The 15,391-nt window shown below is 40.8% G+C and overlaps 1 protein-coding gene across 5 annotated transcripts; it reads left to right on the forward strand.

Moving 5' to 3' along the window:
* The first annotated feature begins 202 nt into the window (after nucleotides 1-202).
* Nucleotides 203-15,156, forward strand: phtf1 (putative homeodomain transcription factor 1). Of its 5 annotated transcripts, none has more exons than XM_052074973.1 (17): nucleotides 203-690; nucleotides 863-974; nucleotides 1,099-1,155; nucleotides 1,226-1,295; nucleotides 1,355-1,513; nucleotides 3,993-4,182; nucleotides 4,263-4,371; nucleotides 5,116-5,280; nucleotides 7,486-7,728; nucleotides 7,802-7,930; nucleotides 8,816-9,085; nucleotides 9,820-9,951; nucleotides 10,035-10,121; nucleotides 11,021-11,176; nucleotides 14,063-14,158; nucleotides 14,236-14,361; nucleotides 14,847-15,156. In XM_052074973.1, the coding sequence occupies exons 2-17, from the start codon at nucleotides 945-947 to the stop codon at nucleotides 14,865-14,867; spliced, it is 2,040 nt and encodes a 679-aa protein (XP_051930933.1). In that variant the 5' UTR covers nucleotides 203-690; nucleotides 863-944; the 3' UTR covers nucleotides 14,868-15,156. The 5 variants fall into 5 exon arrangements, with proteins under 5 accessions (XP_051930933.1, XP_051930934.1, XP_051930932.1 ...); XM_052074974.1 differs by having other exon boundaries at nucleotides 866-974; XM_052074972.1 differs by having other exon boundaries at nucleotides 883-974.
* Nucleotides 15,157-15,391: the final 235 nt, after the last annotated feature.

Consider the following 15,391-nt stretch of genomic DNA (forward strand, 5'->3'; position numbering starts at 1 on the left):
ATATGGCAATTTAAACCGGAAATAATCCACACATATAATAAGCAATTACATGTAAAACATCAAGCATGCAGGAAATCGGCAGTTGTAAACCGAAGACGCCATGTAAAGCAGATGTAATGGTGTGGTTTCATGCTATTCTCTGATTGATCAAAAGGGGTCTGAAGTTCGCATAGCGTCTCTCAGGTTTTAATTGCCTCCGATAGATGCTTCGTGATTTCAATAACCGTGTCAAATTAAACAAAAACATTATTGTGGGTCTTATATTTCACTAATAAGTTATTTGTTTATTTTATGGACGACATATCATCTGTGGTGCTCGGGGGTAGTGTGGTCGATCACCACTTTTGCCTTAAAAACAAACTTCAGGAAAAAGTTTACATAACCAAATCCCGGAAAAGGAGAGCGGAAGATTAGCATTGTTGTGAAAGGAGAAGGACGGTACGGAAGGCAGAAAATTAGTCGATTATGGCTCTTTTCTCAAATGGGTACGCTTTTTAATGACATTATTTCGGTCATCGTTCATGTCCAGGGCGTTAAAGGCAAGTCCAAATACCTTTCAATACAACCCTGGAGCACTGGAAAGATGGGGATGTCTGAATAACTATGAAACATCGAAGAGCAATAACAATCTATTCTGTAATGATTACCTAACGTCTTGCAAAAATGTGCCAACTCTGCCGTTATGATCAGGTAAGTGTAGCTACTTTACTAAATAGTCGACACGGCATGAATACAAAAATGTCTTCCGGGTTACCTGTTGCCGAGCTTTATTAAAATTATAGCCACACATCCTGCTACATTTCTTCATAAAATGTTTTGTTCAAGTTCGATGAGTTCATCGTCACCGCTCCCATTTGTTTAGTAGTGTTTTCCTGCCCCCAGCTCGCTTGTGTTCTCTATGAAATGAGCTGACTCTGGATCAGTGCTTCCAGCAACAAAACACAATGGCCAGAATATCCTGGTATCAAGAGAAGGTGGGTAGGTGTACGTATAAAAGTGGCTATTTATCGCCCGGGAGCGCACAGTGGCCACGGTAAAGTTAAAATAACTGATCGTTATTTGATTATCCTCGTTAATCAAATATTGTTCATGTCACAGATTGGAGCCTATGATCAACAAGTCTGGGAGAAGTCTTTGGAGCAGACAGATTTAAATGTAAGCTTAGGAGAAAATGTGTAAAAGAAGATTGTTCTGCGTTCTTAAATTCAAGTCGTCTCACCACTAGGATTTGGACAGTAAACCCAGAAAGACCGGCCACATCAAGTCAGACCTCATCGATGTTGACTTGGTCCGAGGTTAGAGTCCAAATGCCAAATTGTCACATTTGGAGCCATCATTGCATCGTCCTTTGTAGGGTCCACATTCAGCAAAGCGAAACCACAGAGTCCCTGGACGGCGTTGACTCGTAAGGGTTTGGTCCGCGTGCTGCTGCTCCCCTTCTTCTTCCCGTGGTGGATCCAGGTCACCTCCAAGACAATCTCCTCATGCATTCTGCTCCTCTACTTTATGCAAGGTTGGATACATCCCACACTGATGATAAATATAACAGATAACCCTTGTTTTTCTCTTGATGTACAGGGTAGGATTACACAGTACACCGGATTAGAATACAGTACTACCACAAAACCTTGCTGTCAAAACTGACACGATATGTTCTTTCAGGACTGGTGTTTTAATTAGTGATGAAAGTCCCCAGGATTTTCCTGGAATTCCGAATTTTCAAATTTTCATGAAAATTCCTCTGGAAAATTGAGGCAAAAATTCCTAAAATGAATCTGGATATTAGTTGACAACATTGAACGAACACGTGTTTGAGATCATTGTTTTTGCTTTCACAAGTGTAGCCATGTTGAGGCACTAACACTAGTAACAATAACACCCCTGCCCTCGCATTCTCATGGCCTCTCCATATCTCAGAGATTTTGAAATTTTGGCGTGAACGGAAGCCACAAAGGTTGCACGTGTGCATAGAAAAGGCAGATTCATCATTGAAATTCAAGTATTTGAAGAGCGTTTCGTGTAAACTAATTCATGCGTGATTGGCCAGTTACGGCCCCAGCGCAATGTTCAAACAGGTAGACAGGCAAGCTGACATACGTGCAATAGACGCAAGTGTTAGGAACACGTTCAAGTGGTCATGGCTTGAGGAAAAGGACTTGAACTGAGATTTTTGTTGGACTTCGCACCTTCGGTGCTCGCATTTGTATTTTCAGGAAAGTCCACTTTCATCTCTGTTTAATAGTGACAGTGACAGCAGCAGTCTGTGCGTCTACACAGTTCTCTCCCCCTCCTCTGTGTTGAAAATGGGCCTGACAGTTTAATGCGGGGCCAATTGCTTTGGTATCCAATTGAAATGGATGGAAACGCAGTGAATCTGTTCCAGCCACCTATGAACCACCAAGACCAACAATGTCAAACAACCATTCACGGTCACAATCACACCTAGGGACAATTTAGAGTGTTTAGGGCAGATTTATTTCAATATAATAATTATCATCATATAATTTATTTTCATTACTTGTGCAAAACATTTCATCAAAACTATGGGTTTGAGGAAGAACAAGTGATGTTAAAGCCAATATACAAGGTGAAAACTAGCCACTTGATCTGGATATTGTAAATGTAATGTATAAAGTATAATAAATGTAATTCAACCACACAGACAATTTGTGTATTACGCATGGCAATGAAGTGAGGTTATCTTCAGGAGACATCTCCGTTACATGACTTTGTCTTTACTGGATGTCTCCATGAAATGAAGAGAAAGAAAGGCGTCAGCTCATTTCCCCATCATGATTTCACCCCCTCCTGCATGGCTCCTCTGTCGATTAAAGATGATAAAAAATGACCCCCTACATGTCGGATCATATTTACTTCCATAAACACTGTTGCACGCTGTTGTCTTTTGCCTGTTTCACTCGGTGTCATGCGTTGGGAATTCAGTTAACATTAGAAGATGCATTTGTGTTTGTAATGTGAATGAGAACTTAAAAAGAGTGGATTCAACATAGAAAAAAAAGTCTGAATTCAGAATTGTGCGTCATGACCTGCAGTGTGAACGTAGCCCATCTGACGGTGCCATCTGTTGTACCTGCCAAAATACAAACTGTGCGTAAATGTATTATTCTGCACCTTGCCCTTATTTCCACGGACTGCTTTCAATTCCACGGAGAGCTTTGAAATCCGTGGCAAATACCGCAATCGGGGAATCGCGGATTCCTGTGGGGGGCTAATACATATAGAAGAAGGTCACAACTGCTGAGTAAACTGCAGTAATACGTCATTTTTCACTGTGGATAAAGAATATATGCCTGTAAGTATTGTAATGTTTTCTTTCTCCGTGCGTTGCTGCAATGATTGCGTTCAAGTATTCTTTGTTGAAAGGCAGGAACACCGCAACTTCGATGCTAGTTTCATCTACCGGCCTTTTTGAGTGTTAGCGTTAAGGTAGCAGACTTCTAAGATAGGTTCTGTGGTTCATTGAAATACACACAAAGTTGTCTTTATTTTAAATTTAATATTACCAGAAAACTTAAACTGGGAAGGCAATAAACAACTTGAAGCAAGTACTTCTTTTTTGATGGGATGTTCACAATACGCTAATCTGCCGTGTGCTGTGATGTTTGCTGGCACCATTTAGCCCTCCCAATTTAAGACAAAAAAAATCGTCTGAGCAACTGGTGGGATCTCAGAACAATCACACGTTGGAGCTCTCTCATCAGTTGTGGCCCCACTGATTTTTTTTTCAAACTCACTAAAGTGCAGTGTCTCCATTTTGATCTTTATCAAGGCACAATTACACAAATCTGGCAGAATTTTTGCTACGGTGTTTGTATTAATTCTCATTTGATTGTCCAGGTGTGCTTAATGTTGCCCCCACTGAGTGTATTTACAGCAATTAAGCCTCACACCTGAGCTCCACAGGAAGACAGAGATGTTGTTATTATGCCCTTTTCCCAATAGACCGTTTCAATATCATTCTCCCTCTGTAGTGGCCGCCGTGGCACTCTATGTGGAAGTCCCTGGAGCAAGTGCCAGTGAGGTGTTCGGTCCCTTATGCCTCATGCTGCTCCTGGGGACCGTGCACTGCCAGATTGTGTCTACCGAGTGCAGCCGCTCGCCCTCGGGTGGTCCTGCCACCAGCAACATCAACAATGGCAGCATTCCGGCCCGTAGGAGGAGGTGAGATCATAGCCTTGACCCAAGCAATTTGGGTTCTGTATAGTAAAGTAGTCAGTTGGTTTCTTTCCTGTCTTGGTAAGGCCCAGGAAGAGCAGGGTCCCAAAGAAGTTGGATGAGAAGAATGAGAGCGAGGAGAAGGAGCTGCAAGTCTCATCGCAGTTTGAGGAAGTCCAGCGACCAAAGACAATGGTACTGTCTTCAGTCAAACTCGGTGGAGAAAACCGGGGCGGAAAGGGTGAAAGACACCAGATAAGTTGCAAATGTTCCATCCTCCCCCCCACCCCCTCAAAAAAATACTCAGTTGCCTTACATATACAGTGTATGTGTATCCATAGCATCTATTAAATTAAAAACCTAACAGTTACAAATGGACCTGACTGCATTGCATTGATTATCACAAATTAAGGCTTTAGCCATTCCAGCGTTACACATTAAACGTGTAAAAGATGTCGGATCTCTTCAAAGGCTGACTATTTATCCTTGTATGACAGTTAAGACTGTTAAAGCTTTACTTAAAACATTGCCCGTCCAGCTAAACTAAAAGTCTTAATCTTTTATTTCCGATGGGGAAAAACATTTTCAAGTCAGAGAAATTTGGAAGTCAATTTGTGTTTCTGATTTTATTCCACGTCTGAGGTTTGTACCATTTTGACGGAAAAAAAAGACTAGATTTTTGTCTGTGCCTTTGGGTGGGGGTTAGGGGGGACATTAATGAAATACAATATATTAACACATAAGAAAGAATATTAACGGATATATGAATTGATATGGTCAGTAAATGGAATGTTGAATCATGATCTAATATAACCAATGTCATATGCTGTTTTGGATTGGAAAAGTTATAGCATGGATTTTGTTTGTATTTTTAATTAAGTGAATTATACTTTGAAAAGAGACACTGCTCAAACTCTGATATTTGCCATATTGCCACAGAGCAAAAGAAATTCTGGCTTCGGCGCGTCGGACGAGCTCTCGAGTGAGGAAGAAGAGGGCGTGCAACCGGTGGATGTGATTCCCTCCGGTCCTTGCCTGCCATCTGCACCGCCTTCTTCTGTGCGCTCCAGAAATTCCAGCAGCAAAGCTGCAGTCAGGCCTCAGGTGAAACTTCTTGTCCCTGCACAATTTTGTTCATATCAAAGTCTTGATGTGGAAAAATCTATCCACAACAAAAATAATTTTTTTCACAAAATTACACATTTCACAAAATATTAAAAAAGCTCACATAGTGTGTTGTTCAATTTTTTCCACTGAAGACTAAACTGTCCATAAGAATAAGAATAAGAATACCTTTATTCGTTTCATAATGGAGAAATTCTCAATTTACAGCAGCAACGTTATGAAAGGAAGAAAGTAGAGGAATGAAAAGTATAGGAACTGCTGTAAAGGCAGCCATAGGTGCAAGTTTGACTGTTTGGTGTACAGTCTGTTCCCAGCCACTGGTTGGCATCCAGACAGGGCAGATCCTGCTTCTCCTGTCCACAGCCATCTGGTCTAGTGTCACGCTCACCCAAGACCAGTGCTGCCAATAGTAACTAATATCCGTGTTACTGTTATATGTCAAGTAGTCAGACTACAAGTGCAGTAAATTACATTGATGAACATATCCACTCTTATGTGCATTTGGTGTGAATTTTCAAAGCGCTGCCCATTTACTCACCCAACAGTTGGAATTCACAGTCTGCTAGGAGCAACGGTGAGAAAAAATTGACAAGAGTCAAGTAAGCAGTGCACTCACACATGGTGTCTCTCACACACATAACAAATAACTGTGCATTATAGAACTCGTAAGGAAGGGAAACTGGTATTTCCAGCTTGAACATGGTGAAAGACGTGAGAATTTCCAAATTCACATTGCCCTCCGAGCGACTGACATCGTTTTTAGAGCACTGACAAGTCATGTGTTCATAAACAGCAATAGAGCAAAGAGCGACATTTGCATTTTCAATCTTAAAGGTAAAGTCATACCAGATTGTGAGAGTGCAGGAGGACCCCAAAGTTATTTTTATCAATAATGTACATTATAAATGTTGAGTTTTGCCTTTACAATAGTAAGTAAAAAAAAGACTACCGGTATTTAAATTTTTATTTTTGTTATGTATTGAAAGGCTGTTGTTTTAATTACATTAATTGGAATCAATTAAAGAGACATTTTCTTTTAAAACTAAAATAATTATATGTCAACAAGGTTGTCTTTATTTTATTCATTCTCTATTCTTATATGTCACTGTTAAAAATGCACTTGCAAAGAAGTGGCAATTGAAAAAATGTCATTTTTATGTTCAGTGGGGTTCTGCTGAATGTAATAATTCACTTTTTAAAGCAAGTAATTCATAAAGTAACTTACCGGGAAGTTATTTTTACAAGGTAATTGTGGCAACACTGCCCAAGACCCTTATAAAGATAATTGCCATAGAAAATGGATGGGTGTATGTTTTTCCATGGGCAGATATGTTGAATATACACTCAGCAAGCACTTAATTTGTAATGACATTCACTATTGGAGATATGCACTACAATTCCGCTTCAGACATCAAAGTCAACAGAGCTCAGACATGAAGCCCAGACAATACAATACATCTTTATTTATATAGCGCTTTCACAACAGCTGCAGCTGCCACAAAGAGCTTTACAGAACAGTTAACATAAAATAACACATAAGACATGGACGGTCATGCAATCAAACCCACTCTTTCTGCATACGCTTTGTTGTTTGAGGCAAATACTGTATAGAGGAAAGAGGAGCTAATCAACGTGTCCTTTCATCAGTGGATCAGAGACATCATGCTCACAATGTGCACCCGTCTGCTACAAGCTAAGATTGAAAGTCAACAAGAAGCCGTAGCGTCCATTGATGAAAAAGGAGATTGGTTCACTTCTGCCATCCCATGTAAATCCGCTTCAATTCCAAGCGCCGACTCTCAGCTCCAAATACGCATCTGCGCTCTGCGCCGGCACTTCACCATCCTTAGCTCCACGAGCCAGCCATCCTTCCAGCCAAACCAACGCAGACTGTCCAACAGCACCGACATCGCCGCTGAACAAAACTGCTGCCCGTTACAGACACAAAAAAACTCAGGCGCCCAAACTGTTACACACTTGTAAATATTGAAGAAGTTTGATATAGACAGCAGTTTTGCAATCTGTTTGGGGAAGTAACAATCACCATTAACACACCTGAGATCTCAGGAAAATCTTTGGGATATTTAAAAAAAATTGGACTTTTGCCGGTGGTTTGAAAAATGTTCAATTTGGGGCCAATTTTCGCTGTGTTTACCCTGCTCCACCCTCTGTGTGTAACAACAGGAAGGAGCTGGGGCCTTCATGGCAAAGCCCCGGGAAGTGGAGCGTCTGCGACTCAGTGTGGGCTCCCGGCTGGCCTCCGACACAGACGACACCATGTGGGAGGAACTCCTCCAGGACCCAGACACCGCCTCCACAGTGAGCAGTGACAGTGAGGACAACGGGAGGTTCGCTGGCGACTTTGCACTGCAGCAGACCACCACGCTGAGTAGCGATGACGAGAGTCTACAGCAAGGCATTGCAGGGGTAAAACCAAAACGGCACACCGTTCGTAGATGAATTATATTGTCTTTAACAACTCTATGTGGCATATCGACAGCATCAGCTGTCCTGGCTCCAAGCATGCCATCCTTCCAGGGACCGAGTCAGCGCCATTATATGGGAGCAGGGAGAGTGTAAGAAAGCTGACATGTCCGTACTGGAGATCAGCGGGATCATTCTCTCTCGGGTACAGTAGCTGTTAGATTCTTTACTGAAGCCCTATGGAATCTGATGGGCTGGTGAGGACTAATTCAGTGTTTTCGAACCTGTATTGAGCCACGGCATGCATTTTACTTTCACCAAACCTTATGGCACACCACCAAACAAAAATGCCACAAAAAGTATTTTTGAACTCACCCCCACTCACCCATGATAAATATGTTTATATTCATATTTTATAATTTTAGATATTTTTTTTATTTTGTATTATCATATTTTATCATTTATATTTACTTTTATACTTTTTGTTCTTCTACTTCTCCCTTTCATGATTTTTGCTGCTGTGAATTGGGAATTTCTCCATTGTGAGACAAATAACTCAATTCAACTGTATTTATAGAGTATTTTAAAACAGCTAACGCTGCATACAAAGTGCTGTACATGGAGCAAATATCATATATACAACAATAAAACAATAAATCAATAACAAAGACGGGAGAAAGCACCAAACAGTAAACAAACAGTAAAACTAAGATCAAGTCTGGGTCATTCTGAGGCAAATGCCAAAGAAGACAGCTTCGAAAAATGAATGAATGAATTAATTCATGAAATTAATGTTGGAAGCCACAGAATATTTGAGCCATCATGCTGGCCGGAGTAATATTCAAGTAACCATGACAATTGCGGCCTGAAAACATGTATGTGTCAATCAAATTAAAACACATTTGTTCGAATCACAGACAAAAAAATCATTATTGAAATTGTTATTGGGGTTTGATGATTGGTTTATGAGGGAGCCCAAAGAATGTGTCTCTCAGCTTTCCAACCTACAGAGTGAAGCACACATTTGACAAATGAGGCACTTTTGAGTAAACATCATCTTGATCAGACAACTCCTCTTGTTAACCTCAAGGTGAAGCTTGCAGAGCAAGGCGTGGGCTACCTGGTGTTTGGCGGGTTAGTGACAGCCACGCTGGCACTCCTGCCCTTTGCCTTCCGCCTGGTACAGCGTCTGGACATGTCCAACCTCAGCTCATCGTCAGCGGCCGAGCTCCTCGAGATCGCTTTTAACCCGGCTAACGCACACGCCTACGCCTTCTTCTTCATCACCGCCGTGCTCAGGGTTTGCCTCACGGGGCTCTTCTTCTTCATGATGTGCGTGGCTGAGAGGACCTATAAGCAGGCGAGTGGCGATGATGGATTGTTACCTCCACCAAGGAGCTTTTGGTTTGCAGGAGGATGCAAAGACGATGATGCGCTCCCTTCTCTGATGCCATCCAATGAGCCCAGAGCCAGCTCACACCTCCATGGGGCTTTACGCAAAATTAGATTATGACGCCCTCTATTTGTGCCTGTAATATTGAAATCATTCACGCACCGGTTATGAACTTGTTGCAAACCAGTCTAGGTGCAGCTCTCGCAGTGTTGTTTAAATGATCCTTTTTAAGCCTGATTTCTCTTTAAACTGTGTATATTTTTTAATGAAATTATTAAGCCTAAATGGGATACTGAAAATGGTGGAGGCCAGTGGTTCTTCAAGGGCAAGTTAAGTAAAAAATGTCCTTGCCATATGGTGTATGCGGCCTGTTTTCTGTATTTCATCGTGTGATGTTCGCAAGCTGAGCTGTGATTGGTCATCACCCGAGCCCTTTGGAATTTTGATGTCATTTTCAGTCAACAACATGTAAACACAACAAAATAGCCGCCCCCTGTTATAACAACAGGTGGATTTTACAGCTTACGGTAATTCATATTCCACGAAAGCAACATTGATCGGAATACCAGGCTTCGATGAGTGGTGCCGCATAAAACATTTTTTTAAAAAACATCTAACTAACAACAACTCATTCTAAAATACAAATTACATAAAATACATTTCAATCCATTGACTGACTGTCCATATCTAATCCTCCGCAGAGACTTTTATTCGCCAAGCACTTTAGCCACCTGACATCTGCTCGCAAAGCCAAAAAGTCAGAGATCCCTCATTTCCGGCTGAAGAAGGTGAAGAACATCAAGATGTGGCTGTCCCTTCGCTCCTTCCTAAGGGTGTGTATTCATTCAACTTTTCCAAGGTCACAACCGCTGCTTGCTTGTCTGAGCGCATCCATTTCCTCATTCATTTGTTGCAGAGGCGAGGGCCGCAGCGCTCCGTCGATGTCATCGTGTCCACCATCTTCCTCCTTGCCCTCTCCATCTCATTCATCATCTGTGCACAGGTAAAGCAGCTTGTTGACAAGAGGTGGTTAGAGTCGACAAATTTTACTCAGGGAAAAGTACTGCTGATTAAAATAATATGACATGAGCAAATGTAGAAAGTTGTCCTCTTCATAACGAATTGAGCAAGGGGGGTACACGATTTCTAATCCAAGAAATATGAATCTGCAACTTCAGATATTGGCCAACAATATCACTTCAGCTAAAGCAAACTTAAATCCAATCGATAAAATAAGATAAATGGATATGCTCACCAAGCTTCATCTTTTCTCAAGTTCAAAGTGGAGCTCTTAAGGCTGAAATGGGAATTTTTTTCAGGCACGCACAGATCACGACCGAGTTGTTCTCCTTCATATACTATTGAAAGTGAGGTATAAATTAGTAACTTTGAACACTTGGTTTCTACGTGGGTTGCGGAGACTTCCTGTGAGTCAAATGTCGGTAGTGGTCTCACTCATGTGACAGACACATGACACAACATCACACGCTACATGTAACACACTTGCACAACTCAAACGCACACAAAAGACTCACCAAAAAAAAAAAAAAAACATGACATACCGACACGCACAATTCAGCTCAATACAGTATACACAAACACATGCACGCGCTCACACACGTGCGCTCTCACAAAACATACATATACAATATACATGTATGTACACATCACACACATTCCCAAAAACAACACACACTCATGCGCTTGTCATTTCCTTTTTTTTTCCAACAAAAATATTCTAGTTAAGGTAAAAAGTATGTCACATTAAAAATACTCTGACAAAAGCAATTTAGCCAAAAAGATACTGACATAAATGTGGCAAATTTAATGTATCGCATGACTACCAACCACTGTGTTTCGAACGCAGATTTTTCCTGGCACTAATGTTTTGTTTTTTTTAAGCTTTTGCAGAGCCATAAGACCTTCCTAGACTCGCTGACCAACTGGGAACTGATGCTGTGGGCCTCGTCGCTCGTCCTCTTCCTGCTTAGGCTCGCCACACTAGGTTCCGAGACCAACTGCAAGTATAGCAACTCCTCGGTGCTGCTCACTGAACAGGTCAGAACCCGCAAATCACAAAGTCTACTGTGAAACCAGCTTGGAGGCAGCCTTGAATATTGACCCAAAATACTGCACCATCTCATTGTTGCGGTGATGTTTCTAATATTTCCATCCTGTTTTGTAGCCAGTATGTAACTAAAGTTTTGGAAAACTATTTTATTTATATACCGTATTGGCCCGAATATAAGACGGTGTTTTTTGCACTGAAAAAGTCGGTGTCGTCTAAGAATCGGGGTCTAGACATTATACCCATTCACGACACTAGATGGCGCCAGATATCATTGAAGCGAATGTTGAACTTGATTCCACAGGCCCTGTCACGAATAATAAAAATAAAAATAGCGGTAGCACGAAGAAGGAAAATAAAAAATAGCGGCAAGAAAGAACAGAGATGAAAATAATAGAAGAGATAACAGAAAATGGAGAAACGGCGACAATTTGGAGAAAAGTGGGCTGAAAATCGGCCAGGTTAACCGGCAGCTGAGGGAAAGTTATGATATCATTTACATTTCAAAAACCAGAAGCCATTCATTTACGAATGTGATTGCACTTTAGTTTACATATTTAAATGTTCAGATAGTAAGATTTGAATGAGGCAAAATAACATGCTTTTCCTCTCAAATGTGTTGTTACAATCATTTGTTTCCGATGTACTGTAATTATTTTCTGTATAAAAATTAATTTGGTGTTCAAAAAGTATTTTTTCAAACTTCAGTCTTGGAAAAAAAGGGGGTCGTCTTATAATCAGGGCCTTCTTCTATTCTTTTTTTTCCCCACCTACTACTACAGGTGAATTGGTGAGCTGTCGCTGTTGTGAAAGCGCTATATAAATAAAGACGTATCGTATCACAATTGTTAAATACTCCTCCTTGATCTCAGTATTGAATCATTTACATATCTATATACAGTAAGTATATTTATTTAAATAAATACATATACTCGCGCCAACATACTCCTATGACCTTTTTTCTAGAAAATATGACTTTAGTCCTGTAATAGTACTTTCGTTTAAAAGAGAAAAAAAAGCTACTTTAAACACAATATAGTCCCGATTTTGCATGTAAATCCCATGACTTTGTTTCTTCTCTACAATTGTGTTGGGGTTTCATTTGAGTGAACAGTTGTACATCTACTTACGAACGTCTCTTCATATGAAATTTTCAAGTTACGAAACGTCTCAACAGGAAAATATTGCCTTGTTACAAAAGACATTTCTAGATACGAAAGGTAAAACTACATTATGGTCTGCTAGTCGCAGCTCAGAGTTTCCTGAACGCAACATACTTAAAGCTGCTCTGCCATTGCCTATTGCCGAGCATTATCCGGGCATCCTATTAGCTAAAAGGGACCTCGACCGTATGTGTCTTTGTGTGTAGATAGATAGATACAGGTATGTGTCTGTGCAGCGTCCTCGTCATTGACCCCTCGGGCCATGAGGAGTTCCGATAATTTTACGTAAATGTGAATCACCCCGAAAAAGTCACCAACCACCACTCAGGCGATCGCTCACTATCCTGATGTTTGCCTTTGGACAGTTTCGAAGGATTGTTTAAAGCCGACTAAAGCAGTTCTTTACAAAATGCCAGGCAAAAAACACTTCTGAGAGAGAACGTGGATGAAAGAGGGCAAAAAACGATGAGGACGCAGTTAAAGGTTAAATAACCATCTTTTTCTTTGTTTTTTACATTATGCACAGCTCTCATTTATTGTGCAATAATCTAATTGCAACATGTATTTGTTACGTATTTTGATGCATTTTTATGCTGTATAAAACATGTATTTTTTTATTTTAATTTTTATTTTTTTGGAGGGCTTTGAATGAATTAGGGCATTTACATGGAAAATGTATCTCTACTTACAAAATATTATAGTTAGGAAATTTCTTTCAGAACCACTTAATTTCATAAGTAGAGTTGCACTGTACTAGTACAGTGCACTCCGCTTAATAGAACACCGGTTAATAGAGTAATCCGCTTAATAGAGCAAAAGGCTCTGGAACGGATTTGCCTAATGCAATTTCCTATAAAGATACTCCGCTTAGTAGAACAGATTTCCGCTTAGTAGAACAGGCCGTAAGCAATGAACATTGTAAACTAGTGGTTTTCGAAGTGTAGCTATCGCGATACTGTACCACTATCGCGAGAAAACGCGGTAGTTCTAGCCGTATACAGTAACAGGTAGCACGCGTCACTCCACACATAGACACACGCACATCACAATGGCTTCAACTTCATTCAAGAGACGAGAGAGAGACGAAGTGTAGCTATCGTGATACTGTACCACTATCGCGAGAAAACGCGGTAGTTCTAGCCGTATACAGTAACAGGTAGCACGCGTCACTCCACACATAGACACACGCACGTCACAATGGCTTCAACTTCATTCAAGAGACGAGGGCTATCACCTGCGGATAAGAAGGACATACTCAGACGATACGATGCATTGCCGGATTCTCAGAAGGTACGCCCGCGGTTTCCAGGACTTCCCTCTTATCCAGCGCATTGAGAGGGAAGTCAACCGCAAAATTACGGACTCCTGTTTCCAGACAAAAGTAACGAAATTTTTCTCGTGATTTGAGATGTTTGACTGAAGTTGATTAAAGTTGTTGTTTTGTTGTTTGATTAAAGATATGGACGTCCACAGTCGAAATATCTCTTCTAACTCGTCAGCAGGGGTTTTTCTGCGTGCATAACTTGGTCGTCGACGTGTCTGAAGGTGTACCTAATAAAGTGTCTCCGGTTAGAAACTCCGCTTAGTAGAACAGAAGCGCTTCGGCCCAATGGTGTTCTATTAAGCGGAGTGCACTGTAATTCATGTTCCGGCTGGTGGGTGTAGGTGACCAGCAGGTGTCGCTGTTTCTGTTCCACTTTGTCTGCCTTTCAGATCAATCTGTACCTAAAGATAGAGAAAAAACCCAACAAAAAAGAGGAGCTCAACATCGTGAACAACGTCTTGAAACTGGCCACCAAACTGATGAAGGCAAGTGCATTAGACATGTGAGCACTCGAGTGAGTGCTTTGACGTGTGAACAGTATTAACGTCGAACCTCCCGCCAGGAGCTGGACACACCATTCGGCCTTCTCGGCCTGACCGTCAATCCACTCATCTACAACATCACTAGGGTGGTCATCTTGTCGGCAGTGTCTGCCGTGGTCAGCGACCTGCTGGGTTTCAACATTAGAGTGAGTCTCCTAGTATAACATTCAAAACAATAAGAATTTTTAAATGCAGTGTTGGTGCCTTCAACACAAAACGTTTTTAGTCCTGTACAGTACATATTTTAAATGTAATACAATTGTATTTAAATTTCAAGTGCAGTATAATACATCCACATTTCATGTCATCACCTATGGTTTTTTACATTTACCAATATATACAGTTTTTGTTTAACCTTTATGCACAATACATTTTAATTGAATCTAGTGCAACTTTTTTCTCCTGCATTAAATCTTCAAATTTTGCGAAATATTAGAGTAGAGAGAGTAGAGTAGAGAGTAACTTTTTGTATATATTTTTATTCAACTCGAGTTGTCCCTCTTTGAATAGCCTTTGAGTTGTTATGGATTAAGTGCCACAAAAGAGTCAAAGGGAAAAAAAAGAGATTAGCTGAGACTGGCTTTCGTTGATGCCTTCGATTTTCAGTTCTTGTGTTTTGTGTTTTTTGCAGCTGTGGAAAATCAAACCTTAATGTGAAATGCGGCAAAAGGCCTTCTCGGCATTTAAAGCGGAAACAGACCCGCCTTCTAACCACACGTGCAAAGCTACTGAACCCTACATGACGGCTCACACCAATTTTGGATTCTGTTTAATGTGGTTTAACTTAGCCGGGAAAGTGAAATACTGTACTGTCACCTGTGGTATAATGTGTGCCATATGATGGCAGTAATTTAACACAAGGTGAGCATCCTAAGGTTTTTTTTCTTATTTATTTCAGCTGTATGTATGATTGTTTTAATAGACTATGACCGCTATGCAAGTTGGGATTTTTAAAAAATCTCTTATGTTCCTTTCTTAGCAATACCAATACAGTGATGTTGAATTAATCCATTCATTTTCTATAGCGCTTGTCATCAATACCCAGTAGTCACAAGGAAGCTGGAGCCAGCTGACTGTTGGTAAGAGAAATGGGTTAAACTCTGCACTGGTCACCAGTCAAGGCACATAAAGAAAAACGGGGATTCACATTCACAAAGGACAATTTAGAATCTTCAG

The sequence above is a fragment of the Hippocampus zosterae genome, chromosome 9 (assembly GCF_025434085.1).
Source record: "Hippocampus zosterae strain Florida chromosome 9, ASM2543408v3, whole genome shotgun sequence".
Classification (NCBI taxonomy): domain Eukaryota; kingdom Metazoa; phylum Chordata; class Actinopteri; order Syngnathiformes; family Syngnathidae; genus Hippocampus; species Hippocampus zosterae.

Bases quoted from the DNA above. Each gene is read 5' to 3' on its own strand.
- phtf1 (XM_052074973.1), top strand. From the start codon at position 945: ATGGCCAGAATATCCTGGTATCAAGAGAAG. The intron at 1,156-1,225 runs GTAAGCTTAGGA...TCTCACCACTAG, and splicing joins TGGAGCAGACAGATTTAAAT to GATTTGGACAGTAAACCCAG. The intron at 14,362-14,846 runs GTGAGTCTCCTA...TGTTTTTTGCAG, and splicing joins TGCTGGGTTTCAACATTAGA to CTGTGGAAAATCAAACCTTA.